The sequence below is a fragment of the Pelobates fuscus genome, chromosome 2 (assembly GCF_036172605.1).
Source record: "Pelobates fuscus isolate aPelFus1 chromosome 2, aPelFus1.pri, whole genome shotgun sequence".
Taxonomy (NCBI): Eukaryota; Metazoa; Chordata; class Amphibia; order Anura; family Pelobatidae; genus Pelobates; species Pelobates fuscus.
Window position 1 is genome coordinate 267,068,195 of NC_086318.1, and position 25,483 is coordinate 267,093,677.

Consider the following 25,483-nt stretch of genomic DNA (forward strand, 5'->3'; position numbering starts at 1 on the left):
TCACTCCCTCTGCTGTTCTATGTTCATTCGCACCTGCTGCAGTGGAAGAGGTTTCTGATCTGCTCTGGTCCTATTCCCTTGCATCTCATCCGTACTCTGTCTCCTTCTCTTGATTTGCCTCTCACTAAAATTATCAATCTCTCCCTCTCCTCTGGCATATTTACATTACCCTTCAAACATGCAACCCCAATTTAAAAAAAAAAAAAAGCCCAAGCTTGACCCTAACTCCGCCTTGGCCAAATCTACCCTGCATACATTTATATAGTACAGGGGGACAAGCGTGTGTGTCGTGTCATACCGTAACCATGAGGTGTGATGATAGTGACCTATGTGCATAGTGCCAGATAAATTGATAATGTAGACTGCATTACCAGAAAGACTCGCTCTCAAAAACAGGGGCCCACCTCTCATATATCACCATCCACCATCAATTTGCGAAAAGGCTGGAACATGCTGCTGTGGGCTCGAGAGAAAGAGAAAAAAAAAAGATGAGACAGAAAAGGAGAGGGAAGGAAGAAAAAGTATCAGCACAACACCCTATGCTTAAACCCTATGATTGCTCATTTTCATGGTTCCCACATCTCCTGGCCTCTTTGGTTATGTCTCCACTAAGAGCAGTTAGTGTAGGTCTTCCAAGGTTCCCACACCTTTGTAAAGGCTTTTGATAGTCCCTCTGACATGGCCTGTAAGCTTCTCCATCAGATAGTTGTCCTTAAGTTTTGTCATTACTAAATCTATGGATGGGACTTCTGGGTGCAACCATGTCTGCGCTAAGTCTCTGTGGGCTGCTAGAGTGATTGAATGGAATAGTTTCTGTTCTGCTCTGGGCTAGACAACATGAAGACCCAGGTGTCTAGTGTGACTGGTTTATGGAAGATGTCTGCGACAAGGACCCCCACCCTCCTCAAGTGTTTTTACCTGTGGGCACTCCCACCACATGTGTCCGTATGTGCCTTGCGACCCACATAGCCTCCAACAGAGGTCCGTAGGGACTTTTCTCATGTGATTAAGCTTGAATGGGGTGGTGTACCATCTGTACATCATTTTGGATGCCTGCTCTTGCATAGTCATCTGTTGCATAGGCAGATGTCCTGCCAGTCTATGCCCTCAAGTACCTCCCCCAAGGCTGTGTCCGATTGGTCTGTATACTGTAGTCTCCCCTAATCTGTTGTGGTAGAGGGCTTTTGATTTTTAAATCTACTGGATTTCACAGGCCTTCGTACATGCTGCTCTCGTGCTTAGCCATGTCCCCCGGGAGGGAGGTGCATTTTAAGGGAAATATCCAATCTTTCATTCTCCAGCAATCCACCAGTACCAGGACCCCATCTCACTCACCTAGAGTTCCTTCACCGCGCCTCACTCTTCATCCAACATTGTTTCCCTTTGACGCAAGCCGGATCCTTTAGCGTGTTCACCAACAAGGACGGAGGGCAGGCGTCTTCTCCATAAATAGAAGTGCCATCAAACTAATGTAACGGGCAGCAGCACCCGCGATGGGGAAAGGAGACCCCACACAACATTAACGTAATAAGCGCGCGGACAGCCTCTTAACCCCTTAAGGACACATGACATGTGTGACATGTCATGATTCCCTTTTATTCCAGAAGTTTGGTCCTTAAGGGGTTAAAGGGACAGACAGCTGAATAATTAGGAGGAGAGTGGGAGAGGTATGGCCCTCTCCCCTATATAACCATATCTGAATATGTCCTCAGGGCTGAGCTACACTGTGCTCAGTGTGTGTATTTCAGTGATTTTGATTTTCTCACAGATATTTAACCTATTTGCCTGTTACTATTTTTATGATCTTCTGCTGCCTGCCCTGATCTTGGCTACCTTGCTTTTGGTTTATTACTGCCATCTGGGCTCCTCCTGTCAATACTGTAACAGTCAGTTGATGTTTATAAAGGAGATGAGATGAGTTTAACAGTGCTATCTTACTCCGTAACTAGAGAAGTTAAAGTCCCTCCCCAGAAACGTGTTTATGCAACTTGGACAAAATGCGCCTTAAGGCATCGCCGTTAGTTGTCATTCTCTAAGTATGTGTTAACCAGGGTAATTGGACCTTTAAGAATCAGGAATCTCCCTGAAGTGTCGGCAATATGCTGTCAGGGCCGGCACGTCCTATAGGCCAACCCGGCGACCGCCTAGAGTGCTGCTTAAAGGGGGGTGCCGGCAGGAGCTTTACTGCTCTGCTCGTTTGGCCGCCCCTCTATGTTTTAAATAATTCTACAAATCGTGCCGCCATCCATGTTACCGGCGCTAGGGCCAGTTACATGTCTGCTGACTAGTGCCTGGTGTAACACTGGTCTGGCAGCATCCACTTAAGCCTTCTCAGCTAGGCCCCCCAGAAGTACCCCCATTTCCGTAACAGCGTGAGAGTGCTTCAATTTCTCGCTCCCGCCCCTTGCCCTGTACGTGAGGACAAGCGGGCGGAAGCATAGCATGGTGCGGGGCTGACATTTACTTAAGACGGCCGGATGCAGGTAAGCAGCCAAGAACACGTGACAAGCAGTCAAATATTAAGAAAGGTGAGTTGGTCAATGGGGAATGCGTATTTATGAAGAATTTGTGTATGTCAGTCTGTATGGGTCAGTGTGTGTAGGCAGTATTTGTCAGTTCGTGTTTGCATGTATCAGTGTGTGTGTCTGCATAGGTCAGGGTGTGTGTGCGCGTCAGTATGCATTCATCAGTGCATGTGCGTCAGTCTTCGTGGATCTGTGAGTCAGTCTTCATGGGTCAGTGCATGTCAGTCTGCATGAGTGCGTGGAGCAAATGGGGCGTCAATTTTTTTTTTTTGCCTAGGGTGGCAAATATCCTTGCTCCGGCCCTGTATCCTTTTTGTATGTGAATGTCACTAGAGCGTTTATAAGTATAGCTACAGCTATGGATTTGCTTTGGTCATAGTTGTTGTAATAGACAGGGGAAATTGTTTGTGGTGTAATTTGCACTGGGATCCCTAAGATGTGTTTCCTGGACAAAAAATATGTAAGCTTTCATTTTCGCACAGTTCCTTAGTGTCAAACTTTTTCTCTAGAGAGTTAGGGCCCTTAACATTATATGAGATTATGTTCAATGTGTTCATGTTAGAAAGCTACATATTATTAATAATCGTGTCATCTGGGGTTCTTGTCTTAATGCTAAAGCCACAAGAGCATAAACAATGTAAAAGTAAAAATAAGATTAAAATGCATATTAGAACTTTGAAGATGTCTAGGACGTCTAAAACAGGAGTCAGTTAGTCCCTATACTCATCAAATTCCAACAATTGGATTGAGAATAAGGGAATTAAACATTTTGGGAGGTCCACCGCTGAAGGGGTTTGTGGATAGTTACAAATCTCCAAATTTATGGAGAATAGAAACTTGACTGCCCAATTATTAGAGGACAGAGTTGGATAACTCTTAATTAAGAATAATTAGACCTGTGCTGCTCCCAGCAGCTGATCTCATGACAATTTTAGAATGTTGCCAATAGTCAGTAAGTACCCGTCCCCCCAACTCCAGCTAGTATAATTATGAAAGTGGTATTACTTGGCAATGAGTGTTCAAAAATCAAACACCCAGATATGCTTTTCCTTATGGATTTCCTTGTTATCTTTAGGAAAGCAAACAGGTGCTCTACTAAGTATGCTTGCCATACAGGGGCTGAATAATTTTGAGACTGGGGAAGTCATTATAAGTTGTATTTTCAGTTGAATTTGGGGAAACTACTTGAAGCATGCATTGTGCTGAGTTACATAATTTGCTTTTGTTTGATTTGTTCATTGCAAAACAGTTGCAAGTCTGTAAATGTTTACAATAAACCTGATATCCAATGAGGGCTTAATACTATTGATTGGCTGCACTCCTGGTTAGCTGGTTCCTGAATGCAATGAGCTTTTGGAGAAACTATAAACCTATTAGTTAAGTACTTTGCTGTTACTTAGTTGAAGAGCAAATTACATTTTCTATCCAATTTTTGCATACTACCTCTAATATTTCTATTTCTTAATTTTATATTTAAAATAATGTTTTGTATTTTTTTTTTTTTTTTTTTTTTTTTTTTTTTTAGGGAGTGATGTCTCAGTATTTTCTTCCCAACAACATGGATATCTCTCTGTAGTACAGAAAACTCGTTCTAGAAGTCTTCCAGCCTCTCCTGCCACTTCGCCTAAAATACCTCCAAAAAGATTAGGTGGAAGTTTAGGTAGGAGTAATGAAGACTTAAAAATGACTCCTGAAAATTATTCTGAGAGTCAAACGAAAGTGAGCTGTTCTGAAGGGAGTACAGACACTCTGAAAAGGAGAGAGGAACAATACATGAGCAGCTGTGAATCTGCAAAAACAGTTTGTGAATCTGAGATTTCCCCAGCTAATATCACAATCCATTCTTTGTCTGAAGATATAGAAGCCCCCATGTTCCATTTTGAAAACAAAGAGGATGTCACAGTTCAGAAATTCACTCATGAAAGTGCTATAGATGAAATGGCACTGCAACGCCCTGATCATTTGACAGGTGTTTACTCTCTCAAGAAAGGTCAAAGCAATATGACAAGCTTAGGTCTAGCTTTTCCTCCAGCTACAACATGTTGGACAACTATTCCAGAGAAAAAAGATTCTGACGAATGGGATAACTTGAATTTCTCCCCACTTTTTAACCTTGCACAAAGTAGATATGACAGTGTGGAAGAAAGGTATTATTTTTATTTTACTAGTTTGCCACTAAAAATTATACTGTAACTTGGATCACTGATTGACTTGTTGAAATTTTCTTTACTGTAACGTAAACTGCATCCAGAACAGAACATGTATTTCTAACGCATATTATTTCTGCATTGCTTAAATGATTTTTAATCAATGTAATTTTTCTTTTTTTTTTGTCTACTTTTTACAAATTCTAAATTGGTTGTATATAGATTCCAGCAGTCAGCATGTTTATGGTTTTGGTACATTCCACCTTTTTTGCATACGTGCAAATATGTTCACCATCAAATTCTTGAACCAATGATAAACCACTTCTACCAGTCCAAATGTAATAATTCCAGTGTTCAGAAGAAATTGCACCTGTGTTTTCCTCATTTGTCCCTGCTTGTTTTAATGAATTGAAATCAAAGATCTATGTAATATTTTTCCCATTTAAAATAGAACGCTATGTCCCCCTTCAGTTTAATAGCCCCCACTCGCGCGGCATGGGTGGGGATTCGGGAGGGGGGTACTAGGGTTTTTTTTTGTTTTGTTTTTAACAGTGAGCAGCCATAGGCACACTGTTTAATAGACATGTCCTTACTCGCAGTATAGCGTGTAGGGGCAGAATTGACTAAAACTAAGTAATCTTTAGGGAGAGAAGAGGAATCAAAAGGAACAATATAGTCACCAGAACAACTACAGCTTTTTGTAGTTTTTCTGATGAGTGTAACCTGTCCCTGCAGGCTTTTTTCTGTAAACACTGCCTTTTGACATTGCACAGCACTGCGGTTCAGAATCTGCATGCTCAGAATCTACAGGCTCAATGCATATCTATGAGGAGATGCTGATTGACTAGTGTGGCATTAGGCCCCCCACCCGGTCTCCTTGGCTGAGATCATCAGAATTAATAATCTCAGCCAATCTAATGCTTTCCTATGGTAAATCATTGTGATTGGCTGAGATCATCAATTCTGATGTCAGTCAAGAAGGCGAATCGGGGGCAGGGTCAGTGCCGGCAGAGACACGTGGCGATGGCAAAACTTTTTCTTTTTCACTTTTTTTTTTAAGGGGAGCAAGAGGGGGACACAGATCCTTTGTGTTTTCAACACTATAGGGTCAAGCATACATGTTTGCATTCCTGACCCTATTGTGTTTCTTTAAGCTAAAGTTGGTTTGGTGACTATTGGGTCCCTTTAACCCCTTAAGGACCAAACTTCTGGAATAAAAGGGAATCATGACATGCCACACATGTCATGTGTCCTTAAGGGGTTAAAGATATCAATACAAAAAAAATAACACTTTTAAGGCCTGTTGGTGTTTTACAGTGACAAACAATACTTGCACATTTTCATTTTGTTTTACTTTATCTACTTAACTTTCTCACAATTACTAATGTGCAAAAAATGTCTTCTGTGTTTTCTAGATCAATGGAGGATTGCATTATACTTGTATGTTGTGGGCTTTACAATCTTTTACGCGGTGTTCTCCTTACCATGCCAGATCTCATGCTCGGAGATGTCATGGACAATGTTGTTCAGCCTGATATCTTGATAGTTTTGGTTAACCATCCATCCCCTCTGATTCAGCAAGGTGTGATCAAAGTAAGAGTTTATCATTATTATTTTAACTAAACATAGGTTAATTTGTTGATATTTTACCAATGTGATTATTATTCTAACTTTAATCATTTGTATTTCATTTCCAAACCTATTTATATAATGTTGCCTACAAATGGGAAATAAAGCTGCAATATTGCTAATGAGTATTACAACTTTTGTTTTTATCGTTAACAATATGCAAACCCATGCAAGCAAGAGACAGCAAATTGTTAGAATTAGAGTATGTGTTTGTGCTGTCTGTTCTCATAAACAAGTTGCCTAGCTTCACAGTTTGCCTACACTCTTCTGGTTTCTAGACTACATCCACAATTATCATTTATATAGTGCCAACATATTCCTCAAGTACACACAGAAGGTCATGCTCAGAGAGCTTACAATCTATAAGGAAAGGGTAAAGACAAACCAGATAAACAGCATGTCAGAGGGCATTGGGATTGATGAGTAATATACCTGTGTCAAAATAAGCTAGTCAAAATGATGTGTGGAAGAACTGAACAGTGGCACGAGAGAGTGAGCTGGACTAAAGTGATGGGGGAACTGATAAGGGCAGTAAAATGAGAGAAGTATCATCCAGGAAGATGGTAAGCTTTCATGAAGAGTTGTTTTTTCATTGACTTCTTAAAGGACTGGAGACCAAGAGAGTGTCTGATGGCATGGGGTAGTGAATTCCAAAATAATGGGACAACTGAAAAAAACATCTTGCAGATGAGAGCTTGCAATGTGGAAATGAGCAGATGGCCCGAGAAAGTCGGACTTTGCAGGTTAGATTTAGCTGTTTGAATTGGATCCTGGTCACAGGAAGCCAATGTAATAGTTGGCAAAGTGGTGACATGTTTGAATAGTGGCCATTCAGAAAGGTGAGCCTGGCTGCAGCATTCATTACAGACTGAAAAGGAGATCTGTTGATATTTGGAAGGACAATGAGTAGTGAGTTGCAGCAGGGAAGTCGGGAAATGATTGCCCTGGCACACAAGCCTCAGCCAGGAGCTCTAAAGGAAGTCACCCTCCTGCAGAAAAAAGATAAGCAGACAGGAGGGTGACTGCAAATATAAACGTGTGTGTGTGTGTGTGTGTGTGTGTCTGCGTCAGTGTGAACCTGTGTCAATGTGTATATCTGCCAGTTTGTGTATCTGTGTTTCAGCAGTGTCTGATTCTCTGTGTGTGGGTATCTGTGTGCCAAGGTGTGTGTATCTGTCAGTATGTGTATGTTTGTGTCTGTGTATCTGTGTCAGTGTGTGTGTATGTGCCAGTGTGTATCCATGTGTCAGACTGTAAGCTCGTTTGAGCAGGATCCTCAACTAGCTTTTGTTTCTGTTGCACATTTATTGTAAAGTGCTGCAGAATAAGCAGTCATTATATAAATAATAATAATAATAATAATAATAATAATAATAGGCCCGTGTGTCAGTGTATCTGTCAGTGTTTGCATATGTGCGTGTGTGCCACTGTGTGTATTTGTGTGTTAGTGTGTGTATGTGCCTGTGCAATCAAACCCCAACACTGCACACACTCCTGCAAACACAACATACAAAAACACCCATGAACTCCAAAATTAGATACAAACACTCAAACACCAATACTACGCACAAATGTACATACACATTTTAAAATCCAACACTACATCCAAACACGTTTTGATGCAAACATTACATACAAACACATCCCTGCATTAAAATGCTAAACATATATACAAACACCAACTCTACACACAAAAGCATACCTGCTCCTAAGTACTACAAACTGTTAACTATCTGTAGAAATGAGTGTGTGTGTGTGTTGTGTGTGTATGTATGTGTATATATATATATATATATATATATATATATATATATATTATTCTCTGTTAATTTAACATTCTATGCTACTGCACACAATCTTTTTGGGGGGTTTCCACAATGTTGATAACTGTATGTCAAAAGGTTGCACTGGAAAAAAAAAAAAAAAATTGGGAACCCATGGTCTATAGAGTTGACAAGGAACAGATATAGGCCTGGTGACAATGACACTAAAGGTGAGATATTCTGTCTATGAGCATACAACCTGGAATTATAGTATAAAAAAAAATATATATATATATATATATATATATATATATATATATATATATATATATATATATAAACAAAACAAAGGTGAATACAGCAGATATAGGTGGGGTGATGAGTATATGTAGTATCCCAGCTGTACCTTACAGCTCTTAGGCTAAGGCTGTCTCTAATGCTTAATCTTAGGTTCTGCAGTCATATAGAGAGGATGCTGTGTCGGAAATTAAAAGGGACAGCTTCTCTAACATAGCATCCCCTGAATTGACACTTCCACCATTTTTTACTCAAATTAGCAAGGCAGAAACTAGTACTGCAAACAGTTTCAAATTGCAAATACTATGTTATTTTATTATTTATTTATTTTTCTTTTTTTGCTTTATTTCAGAATATGTTTAAGGAAAGCTAATATACAAAAGTGTATTAAAGTAACCTGTTCTATTTGTCATCTTAGTTGCTAGATGCATATTTCCACCGGGCCTCCAAAGAGCAGAAAGAGAAGTTCCTGAGAAAACATGGCTTTTCCTTATTGGCAAACCAATTGTATCTTCACCAAGGAACTCAAGGGGTTATTGAGTGCTTATTAGAAATGTTTTTTGGACGGCATTTTGGACTTGATGAAGAGTAAGTATGATCTCATAAACTATGAGATAAAATTTAAAAGAACCACTACATTTTAAACTTAATTATTGATTATTTTAGGGGTACAATAGTTATTTGTAAAATACAGTTTAAAATAAAGTGTCATTTAACATGAATTCAAAGTGAATTTCAAATGACACGTCAAAGGAACCGAATCCAAAACATAGCTGATTTTCTAAATCAGTTATTTTATCTATTTTTTTTTTCTATCAGAAAAACCTATGGATCGGAGGATTTGCTTTAGTTTCATTGATGCAGTGCAGAACAATGCCTATTTGTCTCTCTGTTTCGTCTCTGCAATTATGTTAGTGCAAGCCATAGAGGTTGTACACATATATTGACTGTTTTTTTTTTTTTTTTTTTATTGTTTTTTTTTTTGAAGGTCCTAAATTAATGGAATTTTTGTGGCTTATAAAACTGATATTTTCTTCATGCACATAATTTTATTTATGGGGTGGGGTGTCATTTTCTTTTTCTTTAATAAACAAAAGACACCTTATTAAACCACAGTGGCACATGATGGGGATTGGAATATTGAATGTGTCAGTAATAAAACAAGACAAACATAGTCTTTATTACACATGGATAAGGTATGTGCTTATTAATTCCCAGATTTTACTATTAACATGACGTAAAGTCATGATTTTATTAATGACACGGAGGCGAGTATTATGCTATCTCTTTCTTACTTCATTCCTCAGCAGCAAAGAGAAATATAACTGAAAGAGAAAAATATGTAGAATATGAACAATATATAACAGATACAACCATATCTTCCTAGTAACAGGGCAGCCAATCAGTCTCTAGGAACAGTCCATAAGTCTCTATCCTTGTACTTCCACTTCCTCTTCTTTGCCTTCTGAACCGAAGACCCAAACCGAAACATCCACTGCAGTAACTATTCCAAACTTAGGATCTGAGTGTAACATATCGTATACACATGACCTGTACATAAAGAGCATCATAGTTAGAATAATATGAATATATGTCACACCTTACAAAAAATCATGCACTCAATACAAGTAAACCAAGTGTACTTACCGTGAGAGAAGACGATCCCCCCCCCCCCCGATTGAACCATAATTGTAAACTTGCCCCAGAGCCACGGGTGGGTGGGAATAATACTCGCCTCCGTGTCATTAATAAAATCATGACTTTAAGTCATGTTAATAGTAAAATCTGGGAATTTTAATAATGACACGGAGGCTCCTATTATGCTAGTTTAAAGCTGAGCCACAACCAACGAAGAAACATGTTAAATCGGGCAGAAATAAAAATCACGGAACGTAGATTCCTTAGACCAGTCCGCCGCTTTCAAGATATCGTTCAGGCGGCATCCTATCGTAGAAGCCTTCGATGCCATGGCACCCCTAACCGAGTGAGCCGAAAAAATCGAAGTATCGATTCCTGCAGCGGAAAGGAGATCCTTAACCCAGCGGGCTAACGTAGGCGACGAGACCGGTAGAAACGGCGCTCTCAAGGAAATAAAGAGTGGAGGCAAATCAGTTGACCTCAACAGCCGAGTATGATCCAAATAAACCTGGAGACAAGCCACAGGACACAACGCAGGTCTGACGGAACATCTAGGATAGTCCACCGACTTGGAAGCCGACTTAGTCCTCCTTGAGATATTAAACGACACACCTTCGGGGGTGAACGAGACCGCGTTCGATACTCGTCCGATACGCTCTTGCACGAAAGTAGACACAGAAGCATGACCAGTTTCCATGATAACTGTTTGAGAGTCAGGTCCTCATTACAGGGCCAGGAGTCCAAGAAACCAAGGACAACATTAACATCCCAAAACGATGAGTATCTAGACCTCAGAGGCCTAGCAAAACGGATACCCTTCAACAGTTGGCACACAACAGGATGTTTTCCAATCGGAGATCCATCTATTCCTTGATGTCCGGCCGAAATGGCCGATCTATAAACATTAAGGGTACGATAGGCCAAACCAGAATCGAAACGTTCAGTCAGGAAACTGAGCAGCACATTTAGAGGGGCAGAAAGTGGATCCAGCAATCTTCCCAATCACCAGCTAGACCACACGCGTCATGCGTACTTGTAAGCCGTTCTGGTACCTGGTGCCCAGGCATTCTCCAAGAGTCGAGCAGTCGCCTGTGAAACGTCCGTGACACACCAGGGTCCCCTGAGATCAACCAAGCCGTGAGTTGGAGCAAGTTCTGATCCACCAATTTGTGCGAGTTCCCATCCGGATCCAGAAGCACATCCGGCTTCATTTCGATCATCCGTGGGAAGTCTATGGCCATCTCCAGGAGACGGGGAAACCACGGTTGAGATTGCCAGAGGGGAACTACCACTACTAACGTGCAATCCTGTCTGGTCGAGTACGCCAGCGTCCGGGATATCAGGTTTAACGGTGGGAACGCAAAGTGGCGCCCTTGCAGCCACGTCTGTAAGAACGCGTCCACCGCAGTGGCCGCTGGGTCCGGCCTCCAACTGAAGTACTGGGGCAGTTGGGAGTTCAGTCTGGACGCGAACAAATCCAGGTGTAGTGGACCCCATAGCCGATCTATCCTTTGAAAGGTCGGGGATAGCAAATGCCAATCTCCTGAATCTTTCAGGTAGCACAAATTCCAATCCGCCCACTCGTTGTCCAGTCCCGGAATGTGTTCGGCCGTAACCGTTACAGCGTTGTGGAGGCAAAACTGCCAGAAATCCCTTGCCAAGTTCGCCAGCTGCTTTGATTTTGTACCACCCAGGTGGTTTATGTACCTGACCGCGGACACATTGTCCATGCGTAGGAGTACGCAGCAATTCCCCTGAGTCGGAGATACACTCCGAATGGCGAACGAACCTGCCAGAAGGTCCAGGCAATTTATGTGCAAAGTCGACTCGACTTCTGACCATCTTCCACCGGTGGAGACACTGCCACAGCGAGCGCCCCAACCGTGTAGGCTTGCGTCCGACTCTATTATCATGTCCGACGCGGAGCCGAAGATGGCCCTGCCGTTCCAGGCCTCCATGTGGTCCAACCACAACTGTAGTTCGTCTCTGGAGTCGTCGTCCAGGGTCAATACGCTCTCGTACGAGCCCCCGGATCGAAGATGGGACCCCTTCAAACGTTGTAGGGCCCGATAGTGCAATGGGCCTGGGAAAATCGCCTGAATCGATGAGGCCAAGAGGCCGATCACCCTCGCCAGTTGCCGGACGGAGAGAGAGGTGGCTCGTAGCGCACGCCGTATCTCCTTCTTCATTGACCGAAGTTTGGTCTCCGGTAGGAACAGAAACTGGGTGACCGAATCGACCTCGAAGCCTAGGAATTCTATCCTCTGTACCAGGTCCACAATGGATTTTTCCCGATTCACGAGGCAGCCCAGGCCTTCCAGGAGATTCACCGTCCATCCCAGGTGTCTGAGAAGTTGGTCGGGGGATGAAGACGTAATCAGTATGTCGTCCGGGTAGATAATCATGCGGACCCCCCGAGCCCTGAGGAAAGCCACCACGGGCTTCATCACTTTCGTGAAACACCATGGAGCCAAAGATAGACCGAACGGCAGACAGGTAAACCGCCATCGATGACCTTGCCACGTAAAGTGCAATAAGTCCCATGGGTATTGTCAAGTAGGCATCTTTGAGGTCAAATTTGACATCCAGTCTCCCTGACGGAGCAGGTCTCGGAGACAGTAAGCGCCCTCCATCATGAAGTGACGGTAACGGAGAAAAAATTGAGGTGTTTGGGGTTTATCACCGGGCGTACACCTCCGCCTTTCTTGGCGACGAGAAACAAATTGCTCAGAAATCCTGGGTGGTCCGTGAGGGACCTCGAGCTCCACGGCCGGGCGGACGGCTCCTTTACCTCCCGGCCCCATGGAAAACCTTAGGGGCAAAAACCCGCTTCAGGTTTGACTGAGCTTTATCGAGAGCGGTGAAGGTAAGTACAAAGGAGCCCAAATCCTTGACAAAACACTCTCCAAAGAGCATACCTTTGGCCGAGGCACCCGGCTCCTTCACTGCAAGGTTGACTAACTTTGGCTCAATTTTGAGCAGAATCGCCTTGCGGCGTTCAGCCGACATGGCTGTATTCGCGTTGCCGAGAAGGCAAATCAATCTCTCGACCCACCCAATCGCTTCATCAAAGTCGATGGGTTTTGTTCCAGCCTTGGCTGCTTCCAAAAGCTCATAGAGCTTGGCAGCGGGGCCCAGGGTGTCCAGGATCTTGTCCTGGCAATTATGCAGTGAAAATTCCAGTCTTTTCCTGGGTTTCCAACCCGTTTTTTCCAGGAACTGGGAAATCTGAGGGTCAACCTCTGGCGTCTTGCACGCCGCATCAGGCACCGAAGGCCTTGGGCACTCGGCCCTCAATTTACTGCGCCCCTCTTTGGAGAGAGGGGTACGCATACGAAGCGCCAGATAACTGGCAATGTGCGCGGGCGGGTCCCATTCTGAGCATGGCGAAGGTCATCGGGATCGAACAGGGGGTAACCCTGAGGATCACAGATGTCCTGCCCCTCACCCGGAGGAAGCGCCGAAGCGTCAAACTCCGCCTCATCGCCGCAGCCCCCTTCCTCATAGGAGGCGTAATCAGGGGGGTCCGAGTCTGACTCTTCAGTCTGATCGGTATCCGATCCATCATCACGGGCACGCGCCCGTTTCCATTTTCTGTCCGATTTTGCCCGGCCAGCGGCTCTTTTGCGCGGAAACGCGCCATCTTGGACGGCCATAGGCACGTCAGTCAGGGCAGGTAACACCTGCGTCACATCTGGAGAGACATGTTTAAACTTTGCTTGAGCCTTGCGACCCGCCTGAGTCTGAACTGCAGGCATGGGAGCAGGCAACATGGCAGGGGCCAAGGGCTGTGTCAGTGCCTGCTGAATAGTGTGAGAGAGGGACGAGGACACGGTCCCCATGGCCGAAGCCAGAGCCCTCTGCATAGTAGAATCAATAAGGGCCTGGAACTCCGGGGAGGGAGTAAGGCCCATGTCCCCTGCGGTAGGGGTCTGAGAGGAGTCCATAATGGGGTAACTGGGGCTACCAGAACCCTCACCTCTAGCCTGCATAATGCGCAGAGCAGAAATAGAAATTTAAGTACTGCACCTTTAAATATCAATTAGGCACAGAGTAACAAATGTCAATACTGAAACTGAACAGTAGCAGGGAAAACAAATAACCTAACAGTAAGGGGTTGATTAACCCACAAGTAAATACCTGCACAGAACACAGTAAATAAGGGAGAGGTATAGGGAGCCGACCCGTCGAAAAACCGCCCGGCCACTCGTGTGATGAGGCAGAAGATGGCCGCCGTGTGCAGAGCGTGCCGCGGCTGCCTCTAAGCTCCTCCCCCGCCAATGGCCGGGGAGCGCGTGAAGTACACGCGGCCGGGAACTCCCTCGCACCAGCGGGTGCGAGGAGATAGCGATCGGGCCGGCAGATAAACGCGGCCACGAGGGGAGAGGGAAGGGAACCAGGGAGTACACAACTCCGGTGTAAATCTCCCCTGCTAGCCGCGAACCCTGTCTGGGTGAATGAAAAGGCAACAGAGACAGGGAAAGCGGCGGGAAAAACGCAGGCAGGGCCGGACTGGCCCACCGGGATACCGGGAAATTTCCCGGTGGGCCGCGGCACCTGGGGGCTGCTCTGGCAATGTATGTGCCACCGGGTGGCCGGTCCGGTGGCACATACGCTGAGGGGGCCGGGCGGCCGCATTGCACGCTGGAGCCGCCGGACCGGGTGGCAGCCTCGCCGGTCCGGCGGCACTCCTAATGCTGGGGGCTGATGGAGGAGGGAGGAGCATGTCTCTGCACCATGCTCCCTCGCGGTTCCCACAATTCACAGCACAGGAACCGCGAGGGAGCATGGTACAGAGACATGCTCCTCCCTCCTCCTTCAGGCTCAGCCCCCAGCATTAGAAGTGCCGCCGGACCGGCGAGGCTGTAGCGTGGAACGCGCTGCCCCCCATGACTCCTCTCAGGTAGGGGGGTGGGGGGGCAAGAAAGAGACAGAGGGGGAGGGAGAATGGGGGGGGGGCAAGAAAGAGACAGAGGGGGAGGGAGAATGGGGGGGCAAGAAAGAGACAGAGGGGGAGGGAGAATGGGGGGGGCAAGAAAGAGACAGAGGGGGAGGGAGAATGGGGGGGCAAGAAAGAGACAGAGGGGGAGGGAGAATGGGGGGGCAAGAAAGAGACAGAGGGGGAGGGAGAATGGGGGGGTGCAAGAAAGAGACAGAAGGGGAGGGAGAATGGGGGGGTGCAAGAAAGAGACAGAGGAGGGGAGGGAGAATGGGGGGGTGCAAGAAAGAGACAGAGGGGGGAGGGATAATGGGGGGTGCAAGAAAGAGACAAAGGGGGGAGGTGCAAGAAAGACAGAAGGGGAGGGAGAATGGGGGGGTGCAAGAAAGAGACAGAAGGGGAGGGAGAATGGGTGGGGGGGTGCAAGAAAGAGACAGAGGGGGAGGGAGAATGGGTGGGGGGTGCAAGAAAGAGACAGAGGGGGAGGGAGAATGGGTGGTGGAGGGGTGCAAGAAAGAGACAGAGGGGGAGAGATAATGGGTGGTGGGGGGGTGCAAGAAAGAGACAGAGGGGAGGGAGAATGGGGGGTGCAAGAAAGAGACAGAGGGGGAGGGAGAATGGGGGGGTGCAAGAAAGAAACAGAAGGGGAGGGAGAATGGGTGGGGGGAGCAATAAAGAGTCAGAAGGGGAGGGAGAATGGGGGGGTGCAAGAAAGAGACAGAAGGGGAGGGAGGAGAATGGGTGGGGGGGTGCAAGAAAGAGACAGAAGGGGAGGGAGAATGGGGGGGTGCAAGAAAGAGACAGAAGGGGAGGGAGAATGGGGGGGTGCAAGAAAGAGACAGAAGGGGAGGGAGAATGGGGGGGTGCAAGAAAGAGACAGAAGGGGAGGGAGAATGGGGGGTGCAAGAAAGAGACAGAAGGGGAGGGAGAATGGGGGGGTGCAAGAAAGAGACAGAAGGGGAGGGAGAATGGGGGGTGCAAGAAAGAGACAGAAGGGGAGGGAGGAGAATGGGTGGGGGGTGCAAGAAAGAGACAGAGGGGGAGGGAGAATTGGGGGGGCATGAAAGAGACAGAAGGGGAGGGAGAATGGGGGGGTGCAAGAAAGAGACAGAGGGGGAAGGAGAATGGGGGGTGCAAGAAAGAGACAGAGGGGGGAGGGAGAATGGGGGGTGCAAGAAAGAGACAGAGGGGGAGGGAGAATGGGGGGTGCAAGAAAGAGACAGAAGGGGAGGGAAAATGGGTGGGGGGTGCAAGAAAGAGACAGAAGGGGAGGGAGAATGGGGGGGTGCAAGAAAGAGACAGAAGGGGAGGGAGAATGGGGGGGTGCAAGAAAGAGACAGAAGGGGAGGGAGAATGGGGGGGGTGCAAGAAAGAGACAGAGGGGGGAAGGAGAATGGGGGGGTGCAAGAAAGAGACAGAGGGGGGAGGTGCAAGAAAGACAGAAGGGGAGGGAGAATGGGTGTGGGGTGCAAGAAAGAGACAGAGGGGGAGGGAGAATGGGGGGGTGCAAGAAAGAGACAGAAGGGGAGGGAGAATGGGTTGGGGGTGCAAGAAAGACGGGGGGAGGGAGAATGGGGGGGTGCAAGAAAGAGACAGAAGGGGGGAGAATGGGTGGGGGGTGCAAGAAAGAGACAGAGGGGGAGGGAGAATGGGTGGGGGGGGGTGCAAGAAAGAGACAGAGGGGGAGGGAGAATGGGTGGGGGAGGGAGAATGGGTGGGGGAGGGATGCAAGAAAGAGACAGAGGGGGAGGGTGCAAGAAAGAGACAGAGGGGGAGAGAGAATGGGTGGTGGGGGGGTGCAAGAAAGAGACAGAGGGGGAGGGAGAATGGGGGGTGCAAGAAAGAGACAGAGGGGGAGGGAGAGTGCCACAGGGAAAGGAGGGAGAAAGAGGCAGAGGGGGGAGAATAGAGAGATAGGGGAAGAGATATGTGGGGGGGAGAGAGAGAGAGACATGGAAAGGGGGGAGAGAGACAGAGGGGAAGAGATATGTGGGGGAGAGAGACAGATGGGAAAAGATGTGTGGGGTAGAGAGAGAGAGAGAGAGAGACACATGGAAAGGGGGGAGAGAGACAGAGGGGAAGAGATATGTGGGGGAGAGAGGGGGAAAGGGGGGAAAGAGACAGAGGGAAAGAGAGATGTGGGGGAGAGAGACAGGGAAAGGGAGGAGAAAGAGACAGAGGGGAAGAGAGAGACAGGGAGAAAGGAGAGAGACACACAAGGGGAGGGGGAAGAGAGAAACAGAGGGAGAAAGGAGAGACACACACAAGTGGAGGGGGAGAAAGGCAGAGGGGGGAAGAGAGAGACTGGGACCACGAGGCTCTCCCCTGGTGGTCGCAGTGTTGAGAGTGAACTCTAGCCCCATAGACACACTACCCCCACACACCATACACATGCACACATTGCCCCCCACACACATTCACAGCCCCCCACACACACATTCACAGCCCCCCCATACACACATTTCCCCACACACCCTACGCATTCACACACTACACCCCCCCCACACACATACACTGAACCTTTAGCACACACACACTGCACCCCTCACACATTGCACCACTGCTCCTATACCCTACTACAGCCCCATATACCAGCAGACCCCAGGTAAGTTGTCAAACTGTTCTTAACCCCTTAAGGACCAAACTTCTGGAATAAAATGGAATCATGACATGTCACACATGTCATGTGTCCTTAAGGGGTTTTAAACGGTTTGACTTCTTACTCTGTGAAGGGGTCCCGGCACTCCTTGCACCAAAACCACTACACAGAGCAGTACTGGTTATTGTACATGGATTTTTTCCCCTCCCGGGATCAGGCTCTGGATCCTCCAATGGTATATGACATGTATATTAATGTGTGTATTAGTTATATACATATATATACATACATACATATACATACATATATATATACATACATACATATATATATATATATATATATATATATATATATATATATATATACATACATATATATATATATACATACATATATATACACATACATCTATACACATATATATATATATATATATATATATATATATATATATATATATATATAAAATTATGCCTTTTATATTTACAATAACATATTTAAAGTGAAGCGCGCACCCACAGGACTTCAATATAAATAAGATAACGTCAATTTTTTACAGTTGTGCCGTACATACATTCACTATTTCAGTCCCGTTACCAAGCTTTCCTTAATATGTCAAGGTAGTTGGACTGAAACATTGATTACATGCACGTCTGCTTAAAATAAATCAGCACTTTTGTTTATTTTGAAGCCTATGAGTGCTTTTCTTTACGTTAGAGTTATAGTTTTTAATTTTAAGTTCTCTTTTCTAACTCTGTATCTGCACACTATGCTGGCGCGACACATTATGGGGCTGGTAAATATTTTTTTCCAGGGCTGCTTTTAATTCCCAGTCCTGCCCTGAACGCAGGGAGAGGCAAACAGCAATAAAACACAAATAAAATCAGACGAAATAAAAAACGCAATTATACAGAAAAACTAAACAGGATAACATCAACAATAATAGTCATTAAAAAAACAGGGTACATAACCCTAGCAAATAAAAATCAATCACAACTATGTAGGAGAGAAAATAATACTTAGCTGGTCTGAGGACAGCAGCAAAGAAAGAGGAAGTGGAAGTACAAGGATAGAGACTTATGGACTGTTCCTAGAGACTGATTGGCTGCCCTGTTACTAGGCAGATATTGTTGTATCTGTTATATATTGTTCATATTCGACATATTTTTCTCTTTCAGTTATATCTCTCTTTGCTGCTGAGGAATAAAATAAGAACGAGCATAATAGGAGCCGCCGTGTCATTAATAAAATCCTCCCATACATACAGATACAAATGGTCCAAGGTGGACTAAAAAGCCTATTTGATGAGCTCTCCAAGGAGGAAAACAATAATTATATATATAATGAATAGCATGCATATCAAATCAAATATACTGTTAGATAAATAAGCCATGCATTGTTTAGTCAACCCATAAATAATACAGGCTGCACAAAGGAGTAGCAAGGATACAGGTGGAAAAAAAAAAACAAACAAAAAAAAAAAACTGAAAGGGGAGTGTTCACTAAACCTCTCACTGTACCTAGGTTAAACACAGTATTCCAGAGACAAAGATGCATGCCTATCTCTCAGCACACCTAAGATCTCTGTGCAAAGGAAAAGGTAATAAACCTCTCTAGACAAAGACAATAAACTTAAGAAAAATATTAATAAACGCAGGAATATATAGCAGAATGAGGTTTATAGATAGGACCAATCCTCGACACACTGTCACCTGCCTATACCTCCGTTTATGGGGGGTCAATATAATGCCTTGTTAGGGAGGTTGAAATTCTACCATATGCTGTAAACATCTACGTTCTGGGTGCAGACATATCTTCTAAACATTGAGAATATTTCTAGGCAAGTCTTGTGAGAAGCAAAATTTGCCTGTCAGAGTGTTCTGATTGGGTTGGCTTACATGTGCTGACTGACATTTCAAAGTGTGGGAGGTGTGGGAAGGGTCAGTTTAGTTGGCATAGAGCCCTAAGATTGTCATTAATTATTTGTATTTATTTTTTTATTATTAGTGATGTCATATTTGATGGATTTATGTATTTGAGCCTGCAGAAGAGTTGATTACACAAAGTAAACTTAAGAGGGCAAATGTTAAATAGTATTATTATTATTTTTTTTTTTTTTTTTTTTTTTAAGGTTTAGATTTATTGGACCTCCTCACTTTTATTTGGGTAAGAGGGTTAGTTAGGGTTTATCAGTGGTGCTTGGAGACTGTCCTTCCATATGTTGCTGAACTACAACTCCCATGACTCTATGGTGATCTATTTAATTCAAAATATAATTGGAATCGAGTTCAGCAACATCTGAAAGGCCACAGTTTGGAGAACCCTCTAAAGGGTAGACCGTTTTTAGATAAATATTTCTGAACGAAGCCTTGGGGACAGTGGCGTACATACTGCGACCAGCCACTCCAGTGGGCCCGGCCGCCCTGCAACCGGGGACCCGCCACCATCTTTTGCGGCCCTGGTCCGCACGGCAAACCGCAGGGGCCGCCGTCCAAGGGGTCCATCGGGTGGACTATGCTGTTAGAGCCCCCCAATGGTGATGGATTGTCAGGGGGCCCGGTCAGCGCTGTGGCGCCTTAACAGCACGACCGGGCTCCCTGGGATGAGATCACACGCTGGGAGGAAGTGACTGCCCCAGTCACTCATCCCAGCTAACACACAGAGCCCGCACGGTAGGAAGCAGAGGGAGTCAGAGTGGGAACTCTGACTCCCATCAACCTGAGCCACCACTGGATCCCAGGGAAAGTCACCCCCCTGCACCTAAAATGTAGGAAACAGGAGGGTGACTTAAACATTGTGTGTGTGTGTGTCTGTTTGTATGTGTCTGTGTGTATGTGTGTGGCTGTATGTATGTGTATGCATGTGTGCTTCTATGTATGTGTGTGCCTGTCTGTCTGTCTGTGTGTGTGTGTGTGTGTGCGCGTGTGCATGTGTGTGTGTGTGTGTGTGTGTGTGCGCGCGTGTGCGTGTGTGCATGTGTGTGTGTGTGCGCGTGTGCATGTGTGTGTGTGTGTGTATGTATGTGTGTGTATGCATGTGTGTGTGTGTGTATGTGTGTGCACCAGTCTGTATGTATGTGTCTGTGTGTGTGCCTGTCTGCATGTTTGTATGTGTCTTGTGTGTATGCATGTGTGTGTATGTATGTATGCGTGTCTGTGTGTCTGTCAGGATAAGGGAGTGGGGGGCACAGATCAGTTTCACACCGGGGCCCCATGGATTGTGTGTATGCCACTGCTTTAGGGAAGGGGCTCATTCAGAGTCAAGATTGCCAAATCCAGATAGTTTTTAAATGTTATCAACAATATCCAGATTTCACTGTCTATATCACCCTGTCCATAACTGAATGGTATTGACCTATTCAGTAAGGGGCCATTTAGACTTTACTGAATAGCCCTGCAAGGTCCTCTACTATTTTAATATGACATAGTGTATCTGAAACTGCTAGCAGGCAACTCCAGGCAGCTATTTGAATTAACAATTCAGAGGTAATAATACTGTTTAAGACCGTTAAATGTAAAAATCACATTGAATAACACACACATTTTAACATATTTAATTAAAATAAGGGAGGGCGTGTCCTGGGCTCGGAGCATGATGCTTGATCACTCGGCTCCACACCACCTAGCTACAAAAAGTGTATCTCAGCCCTAATACCGAACACCCATGGGGAGAAATAAGAGAACAGACCCCCCCCACAGATCCCCAAGGACAGACTGCCGGGGTCACAAACAGGCCCATTAGACAACTTCATTAGCAAGACAGCTGGCTCCTCGCACGGGGTCCTCACGCCCAAAATGGCACCGATATCCCCTGCCTCCACATGCTCCGCCTGTGACTCAGGACGACATCGGGGCGGACCTGAACCCCATGGCCGCCTTGATCGTCACCAAAGTTGACCTCCAACAAGTCTCTTCTGCACTTCACTGAAATCCGAAGTCGCGGGATTAAATGCAGACCTCACGGTGCATGAAGCCCACTTAGCCACTGTAGAGCAGTGCACAGAGGCAGTTGAGACACAGGCCAGGGCCTCAGACACAGCCATCCAAAGGCAAGGCTCCCTACTACTAGCCATGTGGTGGCAACTTGAAGACCTAGACAAAAGAGGCTGCCACTGCAACATTAGGATCCGGTGACAGAATTCCACACTTTTTACTCAAACGTAAACAACTTAAGACATCAAAACTATGGCGAACCCGCACTCACTAAGACAGAGGCAATTCAACATTTCCTCTCAAACGTCATCTCCAAAACTATGACCCGTGACAAGGCGTACCTCATGGACACACCAATCTCGGAAGAAGTAATGAGGGCCGCGATTAAGGTGACAAAAACGGGTAGGATGCCGGGACTAGATGGGTTCTCTTTGGAATACTACCAGGGATTCAGAGACACTCTCATCCCTGAACTCACCAAAACACTAAGCACGCTCACGTCTGGAAGTACAACGAAACCCTGGCAGCAACGATAACTATCCTACCCAAGCCTGGCAAGGACCTGGAGCTTTGCAGCAGCTACATGCCAATTTCCCTCTTAAATGTGAATATTAAACTTTTCACCAAGGTCCTAGCAAGCCAGCTGAACACATTCCTCCCGAGGCTGCACCACCTGGATCAAACAAGATTCATCTCTGGCAGGGAGGCCCGGGACAGCACGCTCAGAGTGCTCTCCATTCAACACCTCACAAGAAAAACAAGAAAACACATGCTCTTGCTCTCCACTGACTTGGAGAAGGCCTTTGACCGGTTGGACTGGACTGGGGATGTGATTTCATCCTAAGCTTCTCAAATAAATCACCGCCATATACAGTCGGCCGAAAGCAAAATTTCGGGTAAACAGAGCACTCACTGATAACTTCCCAATCTGGAACAGGCCAGGCAAGGATGCCCCGCTACTATTTTCCCTGACAGTGGAACCCCTCCTCAAAGCAATACGACGTAACAGGGACATCAGGGGACTGACAGGCCAACGGGGAAGGGGTGGCGGGGGTTCTGCTAAACTAAGTGCATAATGTCAGACCAGAGTGGCCTCCTACTTAACTATGTGCATAATGTCAGACCAGAGACCTCCACTATATATACTTGCTACAAGACCTGCGTGTCTACGTTATCGGTAATCCACATTAACACAATTATATCTGAGATGTCTGCGTGACCTGCAAGTCTCAACCCTTTGGTAATCACACTCAATTCTGTAATATAACAAATCAATGGAAAAAAAAGATATATAAAACAAACAAAAAAAAAGACTATCCAGGAATATACATGCCAACTGTATTTTTAATATCTTGCCATATGCACTAACTCCTTTACTTTGTTGCATTATGTACTGTATTAAGCATTGTCTCAATAAAAGAAAGATTACAAATAAAATAAAAAAATGGAACATAAAACCTGATATGCAAAAGTAGCTTAAATTTAATACACAGTGGCGGCTCTAGACTTGGCGAGGCCTTAGGCGAAACTCATAGATGAGGCCCCCACTAACACCATTATTGGAAAAAAATAGCACTTGACTTGTGTATGTATAAGAAGCTGTAGATATATTGAAGAGGGAGCTTGCAGCACTGGATATAGAGAGCTAGTCTTTGTATACATTGTTGCGTTGTCTACCTGTGTGTGCCTGAGAGTGTGTGTCTGGCAGTGAGTATCTCTATCTATGTATCTGTATGTATGTTTCTCTGAGCATGTGTATGTTTGTGTACTGCCTGTGGCCTTTGGCATTAAGTTCATGATGAAGCTATGTTTTATGACAGTGTGTAGAATGATTGCCTTCAGGGGGTGACAGGGTGAGTAAAGGGGTATTTGTGGCAGGGTGAGTGTAAAAGAGCAGGAGGGTGCCAGAGTGCGGAGAGTGGTGCCCGTGTGTATGGAGGGGGGTGACAGAGTGTGTGGGGAAAATGACATAGGGTGAGGGGGTGACATAGTGTAGGGAGGTGGCGACAGAGTGTGAGGGGGGGCGACAGAGTGTGAGGGGGGGCGACAGAGTGTGAGGGGGGGCGACAGAGTGTGAGGGGGGGCGACAGAGTGTGAGGGGGGGCGACAGAGTGTGAGGGGGGGCGACAGAGTGTGAGGGGGGGCGACAGAGTGTGAGGGGGGGCGACAGAGTGTGAGGGGGGGCGACAGAGTGTGAGGGGGGGCGACAGAGTGTGAGGGGGGGCGACAGAGTGTGAGGGGGGGCGACAGAGTGTGAGGGGGTGACAGAGTGTGAGGGGGGTGACATGGTGAAAGGGAGGGTGACGGTGTGTGCGGAGAGAGGTTACAGAGTGTGTGGGGAAAATGACAGTGTGAGGGGGTGACATAGTGTAGTGGGGTGACAGAGTGTGAGGGGGGTGACAGAGTGTGAGGGGGGTGACAGGGTGTGAGGGGGGTGACAGGGTGTGAGGGGGGTGACAGGGTGTGAGGGGGGTGACAGGGTGTGAGGGGGGTGACAGGGTGTGAGGGGGGTGACAGGGTGTGAGGGGGGTGACAGGGTGTGAGGGGGGTGACAGGGTGTGAGGGGGGTGACAGGGTGTGAGGGGGGTGACAGGGTGTGAGGGGGGTGACAGGGTGTGAGGGGGGTGACAGGGTAAGGTGACAGAGTAAGGGGTGTGACATAGTGTGGGGGGTCACAGGTGGGGTGAGAGGGGGTGACAGGTGGGGTGGCAGGGTGAGTGACAGGGTCCGATGTTGGGTTGAGAGGGGAGGCAGGGTGAGGTGGGTGACAGGTGGGGTGGCAGGGTGAGACAGTATTAGAGGTGACAGTGTGGCGGTCACAGGGTGGGTGACCGAGTAAGATGTGGGGTGAGGGGGTGAGAGGTGGGGTGAGAGGGTGAGATGTGGGGTGACAGGTGGGGTGGCAGAGTGAGCGGATGACCGGGTGAGAGGGAGTGAGGGATGACAGGTGGGGTGGAAGGAGGATGACAGAATGAGAGGTGGCGTGACAGGGTGAGGGGGTGACAGGTGGGGTGGCAGGGTGAGAGGGAAGTGACTGGGTGTGACAGGTGGGGTGGCAGGGTGAGAGGGGGGTGACAGGGTGAGGGGGGTGACAGGGTGAAGTGGCAGGGTGAGTGGGGGTGACAGGGTGAAGTGGCAGGGTGAGGGGGGTGACAGGGTGAGTGGGGGTGACAGGGTGAAGTGGCAGGGTGAGAGGGGTAACAGGGTGAGGAGGGGGTGACAGGTTTAGGGGGGGTGACGGGGTGAGGAGGGGGTGACAGGTTTAGGGGGGGTGACGGGGTGAGGAGGGGGTGACAGGTTTAGGGGGGTGACGGGGTGAGGAGGGGGTGACAGGGTGAAGTGGCAGGGTGAGGGGGTGACAGGGTGAGGGGGGTGACAGGGTGAAGTGGCAGGGTGAGAGGGGTAACAGGGTGAGGAGGGGGTGACAGGGTGAGGAGTGGGTGACAGGGTGAGAGGGGGTCAAAATCTACCTTTTTTCCTGGTGGTCCGGTGGGGTCAATCTGTCCCTGATGGTCCAGTGTCCTGGATGGCTCCCTGGTGGTCCAGTGGGCTTTCTGGTCTGCAGCTCCGCCGGATGCAGAGCTGCAGACCACGTGGGGAATGTCTCGCGATCTCCATTCAGAGCGTTGCCGTGGTAACACGCGGCAACGTTCTAATTGGCTGGAGATCGCGAGACCTCAGTCTGCAGCTCACACCCGGCGGAGCTGGAGACTGAGGCTGGCTCTCTCCCCGGACGGCCTGACAGGAGGGGCCTCGCACCCTGCGGCATACCTCCTGTGTCGGGTCCTCGGTCATAGACCGAGAACCCGACATGTCAGTCTGCCCTCAGGCGATTTAGGCGGCCGCGAGGCCCCTGACTGCGCGAGGCCTTAGGCGGCCGCCTAAATCGCCTAATTAGAGAGCCGCTTCTGTTAATACATTATGTGGGCACATGAAGGATTAATAGTAAGTGCAATTTGTCCGACCGTCACTTTGGAAAGAAAACTAGTTTGAAAAAAAAAAAAAAAAAAA

The 25,483-nt window shown here is 46.9% G+C and overlaps 1 protein-coding gene across 4 annotated transcripts in view; it reads left to right on the forward strand.

Annotated features, from left to right (window-relative positions):
• Positions 1-25,483, forward strand: part of LYST (lysosomal trafficking regulator) — a 710,683-nt gene that overhangs the window by 268,248 nt on the left and 416,952 nt on the right. For all 4 annotated transcript variants that reach the window (XM_063443375.1, XM_063443377.1, XM_063443378.1 and 1 more), the window contains exons 22-24: positions 4,051-4,672; positions 6,088-6,265; positions 8,780-8,949. In XM_063443375.1, coding sequence (XP_063299445.1) covers positions 4,051-4,672; positions 6,088-6,265; positions 8,780-8,949 — 970 coding nt within the window. The remainder of the gene's footprint in view (positions 1-4,050; positions 4,673-6,087; positions 6,266-8,779; positions 8,950-25,483) is intronic.